General features: G+C 41.1%; 1 protein-coding gene across 2 annotated transcripts; it reads left to right on the top strand.

Moving 5' to 3' along the window:
* The first annotated feature begins 11 nt into the window (after positions 1-11).
* Positions 12-4,807, top strand: ciao2a (cytosolic iron-sulfur assembly component 2A). 2 transcript variants are annotated; one of them, XM_035790541.2, is made up of 6 exons: positions 12-89; positions 427-525; positions 1,666-1,830; positions 3,260-3,309; positions 3,782-3,827; positions 4,137-4,807. In XM_035790541.2, the coding sequence occupies exons 2-6, from the start codon at positions 498-500 to the stop codon at positions 4,235-4,237; spliced, it is 390 nt and encodes a 129-aa protein (XP_035646434.1). In that variant the 5' UTR covers positions 12-89; positions 427-497; the 3' UTR covers positions 4,238-4,807. The 2 variants fall into 2 exon arrangements, with proteins under 2 accessions (XP_035646434.1, XP_035646433.1); XM_035790540.2 differs by lacking the exon at positions 12-89 and having other exon boundaries at positions 227-525.
* The last annotated feature ends 15,890 nt before the right edge of the window (positions 4,808-20,697 follow it).

Here is a 20,697-nt window from a genome sequence, read left to right as displayed (position 1 = left end):
CTGAATCTGAAGGAGGAAGTAAACAGCCAGCACAGGCTTTCGTTTTACCTTCCCACTAGATAACACAGCCACAAAGAATATGTAAAAATGTATGCAAACAAACATGTACTTTTTGCGATTAATGTAAGGTTAGGGTTATACATGTTTAAGCATTGTGGTTAAGGTTAGCGTTATGTTTAAAATTAAGATAGCATTGTTTTTTTTAAATGGGCGGGGTTTATAACTTTGTTACTGTGTTAACTAGTGTCGACGTTTTGTTTGTCACAACCTACGCAGATGTCAAAGCTTAAGTCTTCTTATTTAAATCCGCGTTGATGAGCCAATCCATATGCTAGTATGTTTTATTAAACGGTGAACATACTGTCTAGTTTAGGGGAGCGTGAAAACACTGATGTCAAAGTCTCTCTCTTGCTTTGTCTCACCTAGTTACATTGAGTCACAAAGTATTGCAGTTCACCGGATTGCCAGACAACACGAATGCACCAAGGACACAAAATATGGAAGAGAAAGCATTAGAAGTATACGGTAAATTGGTTTATTTGCATCTTGATACAGCTAGTTCGAGAGCTAGTTCGCTAACGTTATAGACAGGTTTTCAAGGCTACGTGCTAGTATTTTTTTGTATTAATTTGATCGAACCTTTATTTAACTAGGCCAGTTATGGTTATCTAGCCTGGTCCCAGAACAGTTTGTGTTGACAAGTCTGGTCGTTGTTTTATTTATTTATTTATTTTAAACTTTATTTAACCAGATAGGCAAGTTGAGAACACGTTCTCATTTACAATTGAGATCTGGCCAAGAAAGTAAAGCAGTTCGACACATACAACAACACAGCGTTACACATGGAGTAAAATAAGCATACAGTCAATAATACAGTAGAAAAATAAGTCTATATACAATGTGAGCAAATGATGTGAGATAAGGGAGGTAAAGGCAAAAAAGGCCATGGTGGCGAAGTAAATACAATATGGCAAGTAAAAACACTGGAATGGTAGATTTGCAGTGGAAGAATGTGCAAGGTAGTAATAGAAATAATTGGGTGCAAAGGAGCTAAATAAATAAATACAGTAGATGGAGAGGTAGTAGTTTGGGCAAAATTATAGATGGGCTATGTACAGGTGCAGTAATCTGTGAGCTGCTCTGACAGTTGGTGCTTAAAGCTAGTGAGGGAGATAAGTGTTTCCAGTTTCAGAGATTTTTGTAGTTCGTTCCAGTCATTGGCAGCAGAGAACTGTAAGGAAAGGATACATATGACTCCAGCCAAAGAAAGAATTGGTTTTGGGGGTGACCAGAGAGATATACCTGCTGGAGAGCGTGCTATAGGTGGGTGATGCGATGGTGAGCTGAGATAAGGGGGGACTTTACCTAGCAGGGTCTTGTAGATGACATGGAGTCAGTGGGTTTGGCGACGAGTATGAAGCGAGGGCCAGCCAACGAGAGCGTACAGGTCACAATGGTTGTAACGCCTAAGTGACCAACGGAGAGACCGCACTAAAAGATCTAAGATTGTTTTACAATTTCTTATTTTCTCTATGATAATGAAACATTTGGACAACTGCTAATTTCAACTGATAGCTAGCTAGTTGTCAGTATAAACAGCTGAAATGGTTAACATTTCTAAGTGATGTGCTTGTTCACCACCTCAACCCCAATTTCTTTCCCCAGATGTCATACGCACTATTCGAGACCCAGAGAAACCTAACACGTTAGAGGAATTGGATGTCGTGTCAGAAGAATGTGTTGAAGTCCAAGAGCTTGGAGAGGACGAGTATCTCATAATTATCAAGTTCTCCCCAACTGTCCCACACTGCTCTCTGGCAACACTAATCGGTGTGTCTCTGTTTCAACTGATAAGAAACAACTGTTAATAACTGACATGAACAGAAATAGATATTTAACCTCTTGCATCCATACTGATACAATGTTTTATGTGGCAACACTACAGTAGCATTCTCATAGTCTGGTCGCAGATCTGTTTGTGCTGTTGACATCTCCATTGCATCCATTGCTGTTGCTGTCAAGCCTAACATAACGAGTGACAAGGAGTTGGCATGATAGCATAAACAGACTGACACTCAGGCTACCATTCTTATAGAGCTACAACTATCTCTACTACATTCTTGTCTACCTCAAAGTTGGCAGCACAGGCAGAGAATGTAATAGTCTGTGAGGCCCCTTTTCCTATCCTTTTAATAAATGGGGATATGATAAAGTGCAATGCAATGGGCAATGTTGTCTTTGAAGCTATAGTGGCATCGGTGGCCATTGACCGATAACTGGAGCACAAGCAGGCACCTCTCCAACCATACTCTGGCGTATTAGTGCACTCAGACTGGCATGACTGAAATGCAACAGACTTTGCATTTTATACTTCCACTAGTTTCAGTTTCTACTTCCACAAGGTTGTCAAGTAACTCAACATAGGTGGTCTGACTTAATGTCGCATTGATCTACTTTGTCTAGACCGACTGAGTGTAAGAAACATTAGGAACACCTGCTCATTCCATGACAGACCGACCAGGTGATTCTAGGTGAAAGCTATGATCCATTATTGATTCCACTTGTTAAATCCACTTCAATCAGTGTAGATGAAGTGGAGGAGACGGGTAAAATAAGGAATTTCAAGCCTGGAGATAATTGAGACGTGGCTTGTATATGTATGTCATTCAGAGGGTGAATTGGCAACACAAAATATTTAAGTGCCTTTTGAGCGGGGTATGATAGTATGTATGTGCCAGGCGCACTGATTTGTGTGCCAAGAACTGCAACGCTGCTGAGTTTCTCACAACCGTTTCCCATGTGTGTCAAGAATAGTACTCCACCCAAAGAACATCCAGCCAACCGCTTTCAACACCTTGTAGAGTCCATGCCCTGGCAAATTGAGGCTGTTCTGTGGGGAAACAGGTGTGAAATTCAATATTAGGAAGATGTTCCTAATGTTTTTAACACTCAGCGAATGTTCCCAATCATTCTCTGAAGGGGACAAATGTTAAATGGCAGTCTCATGAGAAACCCCCGCTTTTCACTCTCTTTGTAACATGACCTTCTTCCCACAGGGTCAATTAACTCTGTTCTATGGATATATATATTTTTTTTAATCTGTTTCCCCTGTATGTGTTCAGCAGCGGGTATAAGAAATATAATATAGATGTATACCCCCCCTAACTCTGCCACTGCTGCTGAAAAGAAACCCTAGGGGAAACACAGAAATTGCCTACTTCAGACATCAATGTAAGTTATTCTGTAACGTGTGTTTCAGGCCTGTGCTTACAAGTTAAACTGCAAAGATGCTTGCCGTTTAAACACAAGGTAAGCAGCGAGGGGATTACACCCATCAGAGGAAAAATGTTATCATACGACTAATCCCTAAATCAATGTTGATGCACAAAATGTTGGTCTGTTTAGTAAAAACACGTTCTGTCATTCAGTGACTTATCATTGCGAAAAGTCCTATTTTCCAAACCTTTGATGCGTAGCCCTTTGTCTTATTTGCAAGGGTAGTCTCTGAAGCCAATAATTTAAATGGAAAACAGTAAAATCTTCTCCCCTTTTGTGCTGCCTTGGTTTATAATGCGGTGCCTCTGGAACAAAGGGGCTCCTATGAAAATGCAGTGTGGTTGTTTTCTGGCTCTGGTTGTATCTCTGGTGAACTAACCTCCAACCCTTCTCCCTGATTAGACCTGTCTGTGGGAACACACACTTAGTTTTTCCAACTTCATGCAGATGAATTGCTTATTTATTGTTATTTTAAAGTGGAAATGTATCTGTTCTCGTTCAACAGTTGGACATTTTCATTTCTGAGGGAACCCATTCTACCGAGGAAGATAGTAAGTGTTATTACTTACAAACACCACCTTATCCATATCTCCAGAAAATGTATTTTGAATAAAAGATAAATGTCAGACATTGGATATATTTTGTATTTACACACGAAAAGCCCAACTATAATTTGTCTTATGAAACCAGTAATTCTGTGAACCCCTATTGGTAATATTTTACAGACCTTCAGGCTTTAGCTCAGTGGGAATAATATTACTTGTGGTGCTCAGACAATCCAGGTTCAAACCCATTTGGTCCCATTTATGCAGTTGTACAATAGAAAGAAACCTATTGTGATTTTATCCATTTCCCTCCAGTTAACAAACAGATCAACGACAAGGAGAGGGTAGCAGCTGCTATGGAGAACCCAAACCTGCGGGACATTGTGGAGCAGTGCGTTACTGAACCTGATGACTGAGCCAATGGACTGACATCTCAGTTACTTTAGACCAAGGTATTCAATAGGCACCAAATGGAAGAAAATGGACTGAAACAGTGGGGTACTAGCTGAAGTTGTCCATTTAGAAATGCTAGTTTTTTCTTTCCGTTGTTTGTAAAACATTTTGCTACTGTGTACCCTAATGAATCCGACCCAGCCATCAACTTAAAATCGTAGCCATCATGGAATGTGTGTTTTTTTTATACAAGTGCCTGGAGGATATGTTGGAGATTACCTGATCGGAACTGTTCACATTTCTTAAATCCTTTAGTGAATAACCACCATGGTAAAAAAAAAAAAAATCAAAATCCTTAACAGAATTCCAACTTCAAGTTTATTGTCATCATGAAAGAATCACTAAGGGATAAGATGACGAGTTGCAGGAAAATGTGAGAACTTCCCAGGTAGTTTAGACTTTTGAGCAATGTCCCTCGAACAATGTCCCTCGAACAATCTCCACAGAATGGACAGCAGTGTATATGGCTTGTTTGATCTTTTTCTAACATCATGATTGAAATAGGAAATAAAACATATTCCTAAAAAGGCTGATTTTTGTTTTGAGGTGAATTTGTGTATTTTTTTCAATCTTTTCTGCTGGGGTTATTTTTCACCTGAAATGGCTAAATGCATCATTTTCTGCCGAAGGGGGCGGAGTTAGCTTTAGAGTTCTGTCTTACTATCCAGGTCTGTACCCAAACAGTTCGAGCTTCTACTCTTAAAAATCCACCTATCCAGAAATTAGTCTCACTGTTGCTGCTTGTTATAGCCCCCAGCTGTGCCCTGGACACCATATGTGAATTGATTGCCCCCCGTCTATCTTCAGAGTTCATACTGTTAGGTGACCTAAACTGGGATATGCTTAACACCCCGGCTGTCCTACAATCTAAGCTAGATGCCCTCAATCTCTCGCAAATTATCACGGAACCTAGCAGGTACAACCCTACATCCGTAAACACGGGCACCATCATAGATATCATCCTGGCCAAAGTGCCCTTCAAATACACCTTTGCTGTCTTCAACCAGGATCTCAGTAATCATTTCTAATTGACATGCCCCTTTCTAATTGACATGCCCCGGGTATCCTGGAAGGGTATTGACCTAGTCCCGTCAGTAGAGGATGCCTGGTTGTTCTTTAAAAGTGCCTTCCTCACCATCTTAATAAGCATGCCCCTTTTAAAAAATGTAGAACTAAGAACAGATAGCCCCTTGTTCTCTCGTGACTTGACTGCCCTTGACTAGCACAAACATCCTATGGAGTACTGCATTCGCATCGAATAGCCCCCGCGATATGCAATCTTTCAGGGAAGTCGGGAATCAATATACACAGTCATTTAGGAAAGCAAAGGCTAGCTTTTTCAAACAGATATTTGCATCCTGTAGCACTAATTTCAAAAGGTTTTGGGACACAAGTCCATGGAGAATAAGAGCACCTACTCCCAGCTGCCCACTGCACTGAGGCTAGGAAACACTGTCATCACCGATAAATCCACGATAATTAAAAATTCCAATAAGCATTTTTCTACGGCTGGCCATTCTTTCCACCTGGCTGCCCCCCCCACCCGAATCCAGGCAGCTGATGTTCTGAAAGCGTTGCAAAATCTGAACCCCCTACAAATCAGCTGGGCTAGACAATCTGGACCCTCTCTTTCTAAAATTATCGGCCGCAATTGTTGCAACTCCTATTTACTAGCCTTTTCAACCTCTCTTGAATAGTCTGAGAACCCTAAAGATTGGAAAGCTGCCACGGTCATCCCCCTCTTCAAAGGGGGATACACTCTAGACCACTGGTTATCAATCCAGGTCCTGGGGACCCAAAGGGGTGCACAATGTTGTTTTTACCATAGCACTACACAGCTGATTCAAATGATAAACTCATCAAAAGGCTTTGATTTGAATCAGGTGTGTACAGTTGGGGCAAAAAAAAAATGTTCACCACTTTGGGTCCCCAGGACCAGGATTGAGAACCACTGCTCTAGCCCCAAACTTTTACAGACCTATATCCGCCCTGCCTTTCTAAAATCTTCAAAAGTGAAGTTAACAAACAGATCACCGGCCATTTCGAATCCCACTGTACCTTCTCTGCAATGTAATCTGGTTTCCGAGCTGGTCATGGATGCATTTCAGCCACGCTCAAGGTCCTAAATTATATCATAAACTCCAACGAGAAGACCGTACTGTGCAGCCGTATTCATCGCTCTGGCCAAGGCTTTCGACTCATTCATTATCGGCAGACTCAATAGCCTTGGTTTCTCAAACGACTGCCTCGCCTGGTTCACCAACTACTAACGACAGAGTTCAATGTGTCAAATTGGAGGGCCTGTTGTCCAGACCTCTGGCAGTCTCTATGGGAGTCCCACAGGGTTCAATTCCCGGGCCGATTCTCTTCTCTGTATATATTAATGATGTCGCTCTTGCTGCTGGTGATTCTCTGATCCACCTCTACGCAGACGACACCATTCTGTATACATCTGGCCCTTCTTTGGACACTGTTAACAAACCTCCAAACGTGCTTCAAATCCATAAAACACTCCTTCCGTGGCCTCCAACTGCTCTTGAATGCTAGTAAAACTAAATGTATGCTCTTTTACCGATCGCTGCCCCTCTGACTAACATCACTACTCTGGACGGTTCTGACTTAGAATATGTGGACAACTGCAAATACCTAGGTGTCTGGTTAGACTGTAAACTCTCCTTCCAGACTCTCATTAAACATCTCAATCCAAAATTAAATCTATAATCAGCTTCCTATTTCTCAAAGCATTCTTCATTCATGCTACCAAACATACCCTAGTAAAACTGACTATCCAACCGGTGCTGTAATTGACAAAATAGCCTCCAACACTACTCAGACTACATCCAATTTGCTATCACAGTGCCATTCGTTTTGTCACCAAATCCCCATATACTACCCACCACTGCGACCTGTATGCGCTCGTTGGCTGGCCCTCTCTGCATATCTGTCGCCAAACCCGCTGGCTCCAGGTCATCTAAGTCTTTGCTATTTATAGCTCTGCCTTCTCAGCTCACTGGTCACCGTAGCAACACCCACCCGTAGGACTCGCTCCAGCATGTATATTGCACTGGTCATCCCCAAAGCCAACACCTTTGGCCGCCTTTCCTTCCAGTTCTCTGCTGTCAATGACTGGAACAAATTGCAAGAGTCACTGATGCTGGAGACTCATATCTCCCTCACCAACTATAAGCATCAGCTGTCAGAGCAGCTTACCGATCACTGCACCTGTACACAACCCATCTGTAAATAGCCCACCCAACTACCTCATCCCGTATTGTTTTTGCCCTTTTGCACCCCAGGATCTCTACTTGCACAACTCACTCCAGTGTTAATGCTAAACTGTAATTATTTTGCCACTATGGCCTATTTATTGCCTAACCTCCCGACTCTTCCTACATCTGCACACACTGTATATAGATGTTTCTATTGTTATTGACGACGTTTGTTTATCCCATGTGTAACTGTTGTTTTTGTCGCATTGCTTTATCTTGGCCAGGTTGCAGTTGTAATTGAGAACTTGTTCTCAACTGGCCTACCTGGTGAAATAAATAAACATTCACCACGCAAAAAGTATAATGCGTCTCTTGGCCACAGAAAGTGAGTATAATTTTTTATGGTATAAATGGGCTCACTGGACAACAATGCTCTAACAGTTACATAGAGGGAAATATAGAAATGTAGTGCAGGTAATGTTTCAAAAGTTGTCCCTTCTGTAATGAAGGTACCATTCCAGTGGAGGGCACTGTTGATCTAATCACCATACTTTATCTGGGAGTGAAGCTTAAACTGGACATAGTAGGATAGCAGGTGTGGAACTTCACATGTAAGATGTTTTTAATAGGAAATCATTTTGAATCATACACATTTCCCTCGCCATGACACAACACAATGACAAACATTTGATAGGTAGCCTGAGCCACCATTCTGATCACTGTGCTCTCGTTTCATGCGAATCAGAACGTAAGCTCTCGAACAGCATAGTCGAAAAAGGTTCGTTGAGTCACTGAAGTGGGACAATAGTCAAACCTCAATTAGCAATACTCTTGTCTGTTTTTCTGCCATGTCCACCAATATGAAAGAGAATATCCAATGCAGGTGAACCATGATATACACTGAGTGTACAAAACATTAGAAACACCTGCACTTTCACAGGACTGGCTGACTAGGTGAAAGCTATGATCCCTTACTGATGTCACCTGTTAAATCCATTTCAATCTGTGTTGATGAAGGGGAGGAGACTGGTTAACTAAGTTATTTCAAGCCTCGCCATGATTGGGCACGTGTGCGGTAAGAAAAGAAGGAAGCGTGCAACGTATTAAAAAAATATGGACTGGGATTGCGCAATCTTTCTGGATGATCTGGAGAAGGAGAATATGGTGGACTATAATTAATAAATGAGTTAAGTAGGATGTTTGAATATCGAATAGAGGATCTCACAGAACTTTTGGAAGAGCTTGAGGAGGAAATTGAACATGAGTGAGAATGAATTAACTGTAGTAGCAGGTTGAGTGATGACTGCTAAGAAGATATTGAGTGTAGAGGGAAGTGGTGTGACAAGGAAGATTGGCAAAAGAAAAAGGTATATGGAACCTGGCGGGAGTGAGGATGAAGTACCTGGGGTGAGGACCGCCAAGTTCTGACCTCATCCTGAGGATGTTAAGAATGATTCTGGCCCAGTGGGAGTGAGATTTGGAGAGAGAATGGATCATTGAAATTTGGCTGATCCATATGTGGTATCAGGTTGGGTAGAGAAGAGGCTTGGGACTGCTGAGTTGGTGAAGGTAACTCGGAGTGGACTTCTGATGATTTATTGTGTTTACTCTGCCCAGAGGGACCGGGCGCTCCGGATTATGCGATAAGGGACAAGAATTGTGACCTGCTTTAACGAGGTGGCATTAAGTGTTGAGCAATTGAAATGGAAAAGCCAGCCAACTTGACACAAATGTAGGAAGAATTGGAGTCCACATGGGCCTGACGAATTAAGGCTGTTCTGAGGGCAAAGGGGAGGGATGGTGATGTAAGCAGATGTTATTGCGGGTGTAGCGAAATGCTTGTGCTTCTAGCTCCGACAGTGCAGTAATATTTAACAGTTTCACAACATATACCCAAAACAAATACGTAAATCTAAGTAAGGAATGAATAAAGTACACATACATCCATACATACACGCACACATGTCAGAGCGGCATTAGACGAACATATTATAGAGTACAGTTTACACACATGAGATGACTAATGCAAGATACAGAGACATATTAAAGTGGCTAGTGTTTCATTTCCTGAAAGTGGCCAGTGATTCCTAATCTGTCTGTAGGCATCTGCCTCTGATGTGCTGGAGATGGCTGTTTAACAGTCAGTGGTGTAGTATAGAATACAGTATATACATATGAAATGGGTGATGCAATATGTAAACACAATTTAAAAGTGACTATAATACCGTAGAATAGTGTGGAGTGCAGTTTACACATATGAGATGAGTAATGCTAGATACAAATCAAATCTAATCAAATGTTATTTGTCACATACACATGGTTAGCAGATGTTAATGCGAGTGTAGCGAAATGCTTGTGCTCCTAGTTCCGACAATGCCGTAATAACCAACAAGTAATCTAACTAACAATTCCAAAACTACTGTCTTATACACAGTGTAAGGGGGATAAAGAATATGTACATAAAGATATATGAATGAGTGATGGTACAGAGCAGCATAGGCAAGATACAGTAGATGGTATCGAGTACAGTATATACATATGAGATGAGTATGTAAACAAAGTGGCATAGTTAAAGTGGCTAGTGATACATGTATTACATAAGGATGCAGTAGATGATATAGAGTACAGTATATACGTATGCATATGAGATGAATAATGTAGGGTATGTAACATTATATAAGGTAGCATTGTTTAAAGTGGCTAGTGATATATTTTACATCATCTCCCATCAATTCCCATTATTAAAGTGGCTGGAGTTGAGTCAGTGTCAGTGTGTTGGCAGCAGCCACTCAATGTTAGTGGTGGCTGTTTAACAGTCTGATGGCCTTGAGATAGAAGCTGTCACATGCCTCTTGTGTCTGAGCCGTTGAATTGAGATTCTACTTTTTCTCTGTACTGACGCTTAGCTTGTTTGATAGCCTTGCGGAGGGAATAGCTGCACTGTTTGTATTCGGTCATGTTACCAGTCACCTTGCCCTGATTAAAAGCAGTGGTTCGCGCTTTCAGTTTCACACGAATGCTGCCATCAATCCACGGTTTCGGGTTAGGGAATGTTTTAATCGTTGCTATGGGAACGGAACTTTTATTACAGTGGCTAGTGATCCATTTCTAAAAGTGGCCTGTGATTCCTAATCTATGTCTATAGGCAGCCGCCTCTGATGTGCTAGTGATAACTGTTTAGCAGTCTGATGGCCTTGAGATAGAAGCTGTTTTTCAGTCTCTCGGTCCCAGCTTTGATGCACCTGTACTGACCTCGCCTTCTGGATGATAGCGAGTTGAACAGACAGTGGTTCGGGTAGTTGATCTTTTTGGCCTTCCGATGGCATCGGGTGCTGTAGGTGTCAGGGAGGGTGGGAAGTTTGTGCCTGGTAATGTGTTGGGCAATCCTTACCATCCTCTGGAGAGCTTTGTGGTTGTGGGCGGTGCAATTGCCGTACCAGGCAGTGATACAGCCTGACAGGATGCTCTCTGAATCTGTAAAAGTTTCAGGTTTTAAGCCACATTTCATTAGCTTTCTGAGTTTGTAGAGGCACTATTGCACCTTCACCACACTGTCTGTGTGGATGGACCATTTTAGTTTGTTTGTGATGTGTACGCCAAGGAACTTAAAGCTTTCCACATTCTCCACTGCGGTCCCATTGATGTGGATAGGGGGGTGCTCCCTCTGCTGTTTCCTGAAGTCCACTATCATCTCCTTAGTTTTGTTGACGTTGAGTGAGAGGTTATTTTCCTGGCACCACACTCCCAGAGCCCTCAGCTCCTCCCTGTAGGCTCTCATAGTTGTTGGTAATCAAACCTACTACTGTTGTCTGCGAACTTGATGATTGAGTTGGAAGCGTGCGCACCCTTGTGGGGCCCAAGTGTTGAGGATCAGCGAAGCTGTGTTTCCTACCTTCACCACCTGGGGATGACCTGTCAGGAAGTACAGAACCCAGTTGCACAGGGCGGGGTTCAGACCCAGGGCCTCGAGCTTGATGATGAGCTTGGAGGGTATTGTTGTGTTGAATGCTGAGCTATAGTCACTGAACAGCATTCTTACGTAGGTATGCCACTTGTCCAGATGGGATAGGGCAGTGTGGTGATGATTGCATCGTTTGTGGATCTATTTGGGCGGTAAGCAAATTGAAGAGCCCGGCAGCCTTGCAAGGGTTAACATGTTTAAATCAAATCCAGTCAAATGTATTTATATAGCCCTTCATACATCAGCTGATATCTCAAAGTGCTGTACAGAAACCAAGCCTAAAACCCCAAACAGCAAGCAATGCAGGTGTAGAAGCACGGTGGCTAGGAATGTCTTACTCACGGCGGAAACGGAGAAGGAGAGCCCGCCGCGTCGGTGGCACTATGTTATCCTCATTATGGATTATGGAAAAGCTTAATGGGAAGAAGATTAAAATCTATGTCCCTGGTGCTCATGCTAGATTGAGGGAAGTCATCACTGGGGCCCCAATATCTCGGTCTACAGATGAAGTTAAAGAAAATGTGAAGGGAGGCAGAGTGAGCCCAAAAGGTTGATCAGTAGGAGAGTCAAAGAAGAGAAAGCTTATCAGTGGTCCTGAGGTTTGCAAATGTCTTGCCGGGAAAAAAAGGGTTTTAAATGCCAAAAGTAGCTGCTCGGTGTGAAGGGAAGAAAAGATGTGTGGAGAGGCACATGATTACGGTAAATGTGGAAGCAGTGTGAAGGTTAAGTGCTGTAATTGGGGGTAGAACACAGTGCAGCATTTGGTGGATGCCAGGTACAGAGAGCGGCTTAGAGATATAGGATCAGTCATGATGTATCATGTGCAGGGGCCGTAAAAACAGATTGGTAGAACTACAGTGAGGACTAATGGCGCTTACATGGATATACCTGTTGTAAGAGGACTTACTGTCGGGGCTGGCATGGTTTTGAGGCCTGTTCAGAAATGTTGTGCTCATGAATGTGCTGTGTCAAAGGACACTTTGATAATGAATAAAGGTGACTTCATAGTTTTTGTTGGTAAGGTTATCAATACAATGCGGGTTGTGGCAAACAAATGCCAGGTTGAAGGTTATTGTGGAGATAGCTCGAGAGCTATTTGAGATAGCAAATGTTACTGTTGAAATGTTTGATATGCTGAACAATCCTGACACGGAGCCCAAACCGGCGCCATCGTGCATAAATGTATTTTGTCCCCCACACCAAACGCTATCACGACACGCAGGTTAAAATATCAAAACAAACTCTGAACCAATTATATTAATTTGGGGTCAGGTTGAAACACATTAAACATTTATGGCAATTTAGCCAGCTAGGATATAAACATTGAGTTATTTTACCTGAAATGCACAAGGTCCTCTACTCCGTCAATTAATCCACACATAAAACTGTCAACCGAATCGTTTTTAGTCATCTCTTCATAAATTAGGTGCATTACCGGCACTGGCCTCGTTCATCTTTCAGTCACCCACGTGAGTATAACCAATGAGGAGATGGCACGTGGGTACCGCCTTCCATAAACCAATGAGGAGATGGGAGAGGCAGGACTTGCAGCGTGACCTGTGTCAGAAATACAACCGATTTCTATTTTAGCCCTTGGCAACACAGACACTCGTTGGCGCGCACGCAGTGTGGGTGCAGTAATTGAATAACATAGATTTCTGTATTTATTTTGCAACACTTGAACACGCGACGCGAGCAGTGTGGTCAGCCTGTAAGGGTGCAGTGTTTCTGCATGAGATAAAGTTTAATGGGGGAGGGGGAATAAGTAGTTAGGGATTTATTTCGTTTTGTACTGTATTTTCATGGTAGGTTTGGATTTGGCAGTTCATGATTGATCACAGTAGGTGGCGGCATGCGCTTGAAAAGTCTGTTTGCTGACCGCCATGATATAAAAGATGACATATGGAAATGTGTCACTCGTTCGTCCCACTGTTTTCAGTCATCATGGAACCACCGGTAGCTGTTGTGTGCTTTATATGCACTACTGTCAATAAAGATTGCATTTGATGTCTTGGCTAGAAGACAACGCATCCGCAGACATCGAATGCTAGCCAGCCGACGTTATCAGGTAAATCGAAAATAACAATGTGTAAGTGTAATGTCAGGGAAAGTTATATGCGCTAGCTAAAGTTTCCAAAAGCTAACCAAAAACAACATTACTTTTAAGAAACATGTTTGTGCAGTCATGTGCATTAGTAGCACAATTTCTGACTTATTTAGATCCATTTTTACTTACACTTGTATGTTGACTTCTTCATATAGATGGTAGTTTAGTTTTCTCTGACTTCTTAGTGAATGTAAAATCATCACAAATTGAATTATGATGTGTTCCAGAAATGTGTTGCTTTACTAAAAGTTTTGCTATTATGCTGCGGCATTTAGAGGTCATTTGTGGTTTAGTACGGTATCCTGCGTCACCACTTCATTGCTCCAGACCAGCGCAAACGGGAGTTACTGTGTCTCTAACTGGCAATGAATGGGTGACATAAACCTAAATGGAAACTGATAATTGTGCATGACTTCAGTATTACTTACTAAAACTGTTGTTACACTAAGCTTTTTATTTTATTTTGTTAGGATTATTTTTCTCTTACTGTGGTACTGTAGTCCTCTCCCGACCGGTCACGTTAAACAGCGCCTGAGTGGCTCAACCGTCTAAGACGCTGCATAGCCGTGCAAGCTGTGTTGCTACAGATGCTGGTTTAATACCCATGCCACCCTCGACTGGGAGACCTATGAGATGATTGTTACTAATTTGTGAATACCAAAAACGTACAATGTCTCACCCCATCTTCAAGAATGGACTTTTTCTTGCTCGTTTTACGTTATTTGAAAACGAAATCTCCAAAATAGAATTTTAACAAAGCGATTTATTATTCATTTAGAATTATATAAAAGCCGGTTGGATATTCTCACAGATATATTATAAACCCTGTTGTTAGCAGGACTTATATATATTGGTTGAGGCTCCCGAGTGGCGCACAATGGGATTGCCTTGCAGTTCTCTATCTGTATCCACTGAAAGCATGCAAGGCACAAGAGCAGGGGGCACGGGATGGGCCCCAGAGCCACCCGCGCACAGAAGACTTCAAAAAATAGATGGCATCATGAGGGAGGAAAATTATGTGTATATATTGAAGCAACAACTCAAGACATCAGTTAAAGCTTGGTCGTAAATTGGTCTTCCAATTTGACAATGACCCCAAGCATTCTTCCAAAGTTGTGGCTACCCAAAACGTTTGACACAATTTAAAGGCAATGCTACCAAATACTAATCGAGTGTATGTAAACTTCTGACCCACCGGGAATGTGATGAAAGAAATAAGAGCTGAAATAAATCATTCTCTCTACTATTATTCTGACTATTCACATTGTTAAAATAAAGTGGTGATCCTAACTGACCTAAAACAGGGAATTTTTACTGGGATTAAATGTCAGGAATTGTGAAACTGAGTTTAAGTGTATTTGCTGATTTTGCAGATTTTCCTACTTACAAAGCATGTAGAGATCTGCAATTTTTATCATAGGTGCACTTCAACTGTGAGAGACGGAATCTAAAACAAAAATCCAGAAAATCACATAGGATTTTTAATTAATTAATTTTCATTTTATTGCATGACATAAGTATTTGATACATCAGAAAAGCAGAACTTAATATTTGGTACAGAAACCTTTGTTTGCAATTACAGAGATCATACGTTTCCTGTTGTTCTTGACCAGGTTTGCACACACTGCATAAAATGTAAATGAATGACTTAAAAATCATACAATGTGATTTTTGTTTTAGATTCCGTCTCTCACAGTTGAAGTGTACCTATGATAAAAAATTACAGACCTCTACATGTTTTGTAAGTAGGAAAACCTGCATCATCGGCAGTGTATCAAATACTTGTTCTCCCCACTGTATATGGGGATTGGAAGTAATGCAGACGATTAGATTGTGGCTTCCATCAATGTATCTGCAATATTAAAGCTGATCTAATCCCTAAAAATGATCAAATAAAAAAATCTCCCTTGTTATTATTTTTGTTACTATTTACTTTTTTATTTAGCAAATATTAGTTGTTGTTTTTTTAACTTTGAACTGTTGGTAATGTGCCCGTAAATTAGCGTTTCACTGTAAAATATACACTTGTTGTATTCCGTACACATTTTATTTGATTACATTCAAGCTTGTGACTACAAATTTGTTGGATGCATTTGCTATTTTGTGTTTCAGATGTTTAATGTGGATGCTACCATGACTATGGATAATCCTGAATGAATCGTGAATAATAATGAGTCAAAGTTAGTTAGAGGCATAAATATCATACCCCTCCCCAAAAATGTGAACCCCTGCTATTGTAATGGTGAGGTTAGCATGTCTTGGATGTATAATATTTGTGCGTCTAACTTTCTCACTCATTATTCCAGATAAATTCATGATTATCTGTAATCATGGTACCATCCACGTTAAGGTAGAAGTGTTGAGAAACATTCTATTTTTATTTACAATAAAATTAATAATTTTCCATAGATTTGCATTGGACACAAAACAATCTGAAAACCAACCAAAACAAACAGTAAATGCATCCAACAAATTTGTAGAATCTAAAGCTTGATGTATTCCTTGTGTGCTATGAATTTGTTCAATTTTTAATGCACACACAAGGCAAATTGTCCCAACTCCTTTGGTCCCCTTAAATGGGGGAACTATGGACAAAAAGTGCTGTAATTTCTAAATGGTTCACCTGATATGGATTTTTTTTTTATACCCTCAAATTAAAGCTGGGAACTTGCACTTTAACCTCAGTCAGTGTATTGTTTCAAATCCAAAGTGCTGAAGTACAGAGCCAAAACAACAAATGTGTTACTTTCCCAATACTTTTGGAGCTCACCGTAGGTGTGTGAGGGCAGTGTGGAGTGCACTTGAGATTGAATCTGTTGGGGCGGTATGCAAATTGGATTGGGTCTGGGATGATGGATTTGATGTGTGCCATTGCAAGCCTTTCAAAGCACTTCATGATTACAGATGTTAGTGCTATAGGGCGGTAGTCATTAGTGTTATTTTGAACATGGGGGGTGACAGACTGGGACAAGGAGAGGTTGAACATGACTGTGAATGCGTCTGCCAGCTGTTCTGCACATGCTCTAAGAATTCCATCTTGTTCCTATTTTTGGGATTTGGTATTTTATTAGGATCCCCATTAGCTGTTACAAAAGCAGCAGAGCTTATCTTCCTGGGGTCCAATCAAAACATGAAACATTACATAATACAGAACATTAATAGACAAGAACAGCTCAAGGACAGAACGACATACCTTTTATTTTAAAGGCACACGTAGCCTACGTGCATGCACAAACTATTTAGGTGCATAGGTGCATACACAAACTATTTGGGTCAAATAGGAAATGTCCTTTTGCTTGTTTGATGGCTTTGCCGAGGATATCACAATTCCTCTCTGGTTTACACCATATGTGTTAGAAACCTCCCCTTGGATGAACAGCACCAACTGGACATAATAAACACTGAAGCCACCGCTTGAGAGCAGAGCATATGGTTCCAGCATGTCCGAGCAGATGGAAGAGATGAGCAGAAATGACAATTCTTCACTCAGACAAACAACCTGTGATTGCCTTTTGTCTTCGAGGGACTTTGAGATTAAGCGCATCTGTGGTGAAAAGTCATCGGTAAATACAGAGGGAAGAAAGAAAGCGCTTTAGTCTTTACAGAACCAGAAAATACATTTGACATGGCGTAAACAATGGAATTCTAGGAATTGATAGACAAGTCAGATGAAATGTGAGTTCGCTACTGCTTGAGTACTGTTCAGAGTGGTCTGCGTAGTTAAAAAAAAAAAAAAAATCATAACCCTCTGAATACACATTCATTATCACAAGTGTTGGAAAAGGGTGCTCAAATCTGTCTGTTTTTGCAGGTACCTTTTCACTAATGCTGTCCATATTTGAGGCTCTGAAGTTGGACAATCAGCCAGCTAGTTGCTTGAAAAGTGGCCAACATTTCCATTTCATTTTGAGGATAATTAGGAGTGGTTCCTTTTGAATAAACTACATATACAGTACTTTTAATTACTTTCTAATTTCATGTTGATATCCTGGGCAGCCTATGACATTTGTCTCAATCAAATCTCTTTTCTCAATGTGCTTTCTGTAACAGGCTGTAATTTCAGAGGTACTGCAGTTTTATGATTTACTTCCATCCAACTTTCTTCATGCAAGTTAAGACCTGATGGAAACAGCTAATTCAGCTGTAAACTTTCCAAATGATGACAAAACAAAATACGCTAGACAAGGTGGTGTCTTTTAGTTTAGGTAAAATTAAGTATGCGAGAAATGACAGTGGAAATGCCTTTATGCGCAAATATTGATATAATATGGAAACCCATTTATCTTGTATTTTTTTATTGTGTACTTTTAACCGTAAAAGTTATATTTGTGCACTACTGTATGTCATCAAGCACTGACTGTTATCGATAAATCAAGTTGATGGAAACACATCTCTGGTGGGAAAATGTGCATTGTGTTATGCAGATTGAAGAATATTTGTGTGAAAATCTGTTGCCAATTGGATAGAAACCTAGCTAATGTCTGTTTTTGAAGCCCATAGAAAATGAGCTACTTTTCCTGGTAAATTACCATTAAGAATAATGCGTAGGCTTTTCCAAAAGGTTCTCACAAAAGTTTGGAAAATCTTTTATATATGGCATCTTACGTAACAAACAGCTTGAATTGAATTGATGGAAGTTTGTGAATTATTGGAAGTATTACTGTGGAACTACATTTAGCCTACATTCTCAAAAGATAATGAAACAGGACAAACAAAATCATGTTTTATTACTTGTGAAAATATACAGTATGTGCAGCTTTAAGGACATTGTTATCCCAGGCTTTTTAAAAGAAAAATAATATAAATTGTCACTCTTCTATATGACATCAAACAGGCTCTTGCATAAATACGACTCCTGCAAACTCTTACAATAGATAATGATCAGCAGAGCCTTCTAACTGAAGATAATGCAGACAACACTCCTGTAATCTCAACATGCTATTTTAACTGGACCCTGTCACTTCTATGTCCCCTCTTGAGTTCCCTAAAGTTCATTTGGATTTTGAGAATTAACACAATACATTTAGAGATGGCAGCTCAGCTGAAACTCCAATTTGGAGTTCAGTTTGTAGTACTTTCATGTCCATTTTTTTTTTTTTTTAATAGATCTGTTTTGTCAAAGATTTATAACGAGGCTAAATCAAGTTAATGGCAAATACAGCTCCCTTTGAGCTGAGTATCTGATGGATACAAATCAAAGTTTGTTACGTGCACAGGATATATGCTGCGGATGTAAACGGTACAGTGAAATGCTTACTTGCAAGCTCTTCCTAAACAGTGCAATATCAATTTAATAAATACAGGAAAGAAGTGTACAGTAGATCTATAATTAGTAACTCAAAAAGTAGGTAGATCAAAAGAGATCAGCAGTCTAAACAACAGCATTCACTCTCAAGTTGCAGCACTCTCCAATGTTTTGATACCAACTGTGTAGTGCAGTTCATATGTTCCATGAGTATGTCTTGAAAAAGGGACAGTGCCATGTAATGCAATGTGAGAAGCATGAGAAATGGGCTCAACTTGTGAACCTTTTGCAAACTCATTGTGATTGTCAACTCCCATGGTCCAATTAGGCTGGCTGTAGAGATTCATTTACAAGACATTGTGCAATTTACAATGAACTATCTACAATTCAGTGTAAGCTATTACAGTCAGTAATTAAATTGAACAAAAATATAAACTGAAATAAAATATCCCAGAAATGTTTCAATACACACAAAAAGCTTATTTCTCTCCAATTAATTTGTGAGCATTTCTCATTTGTCAAGAAAATCCACTCAGTTTTGTTGTTTTGAAAGTGTATTGGAAAGTTCTTAGTAGCTAGCTAACGTTTTAGTTTGGGTCGCTCCTGGCACTGCTAGTCTCTGTCCAGTGATCCTGTCGACCAAGGACGGGGCTGAGGAGCCATTTGGCATTGCAGCTAGCTGCATATCAAGCTAGCGGGGTTTTCTTGAGGGCTTGAACGCAGCCCGCAATGTGGTTAGCCATTGTGGCTGGGACTGCGGATTGTCCCATGTTTGTGGCTGTGTAGATCCCTGCTCTTTGTTGTTTTCAATCTTCCTTGTGACCTGCCCTGTCTGGAACTGTGAAGAGTAACAGTGTAACCTACGTTGCTTGCTACCATGACAAAGACAAAGCCGGCGGGAGTACTGTTGTGGACAGTGGTGTCTATCACACGTGAAGGCTCTTCCAAACAAAAAACAGTTCTACAAGCAGTTGTTACAACAACAAGAAAATAGCTTAATGTGTTTTGTCCAAATACTGGAGGACCTAACCAGAGAGGTCCAGGACCTGAAGAACAGATTGCACCTCTCCCACGGTCAGCTCGATGAGTTGAAACAGGAGAACGGTAAGATGACAGTCATTGAGAGAGGACATCAGTTCTGTGTGAATCCATGATAACAATGATGGATAAATCGGGGGACAATAAAGGTGGAACAACATGGTTGTGGACGGTATTTCAGAATCTCCACAAGACCTGAATAGAGTCTGAGGACAAAGTGAGGGAAATGATCTCTGAGAAATTGAAGATGGATCACAGGAAGATTTAGGTGGAGCGTGCCCACAGGCCTGGAATACCCACCACCAGCCCAGGTGACAGGCCCAGGCCGATAGTGGTCAAGTTCCCCCCATTCCTCCCCTGTGTGCTGCCCTTCTGGCAGCTTTATGGGCCTCGAACAGCTGGTGAGCAATCCGCCCTTGATTACTCACCAGCTCCCAATCAGCCCCAATCAGTCCTGGCTGGAGAGCCCGTCGAGACCTGGCACGTCCAACAGATGGAGTCTCCCCATGGTGGCTGACCTGCTGTACGCCACAGTGCATAACTATTCACCCACCACAAAGTCAGTACTTTGTAGAGCCACCTTTTGCAGCAATTACAGCTGCAAGTCTCTTAAGGGTGTGTCTCTATAAAACTTGGCACATCTAGCCACTGGGATTTTTACCCATTCTTCAAGGAAAAACTTCTCCAGCTCCTTCAAGTTGGATGGCTTCCGCTGGTGTACAGCCATCTTTAAATCATACCACAGATTCTCGATTGGATTGAGGTCTGGGCTTTGACTAGACCATTCCAAGACATTTAAATGTTTCCCCTTATACCACTCGAGTGTTGCTTTAGCAGTATGCTTAGGGTCATTGGCCTGCTGG

Source organism: Oncorhynchus keta, chromosome 17 (genome assembly GCF_023373465.1).
Source record: "Oncorhynchus keta strain PuntledgeMale-10-30-2019 chromosome 17, Oket_V2, whole genome shotgun sequence".
Lineage (NCBI taxonomy): Eukaryota > Metazoa > Chordata > Actinopteri > Salmoniformes > Salmonidae > Oncorhynchus > Oncorhynchus keta.
Note: the sequence above shows the minus strand (reverse complement) of the source record. Positions and strands in the feature narration are given on the sequence as shown.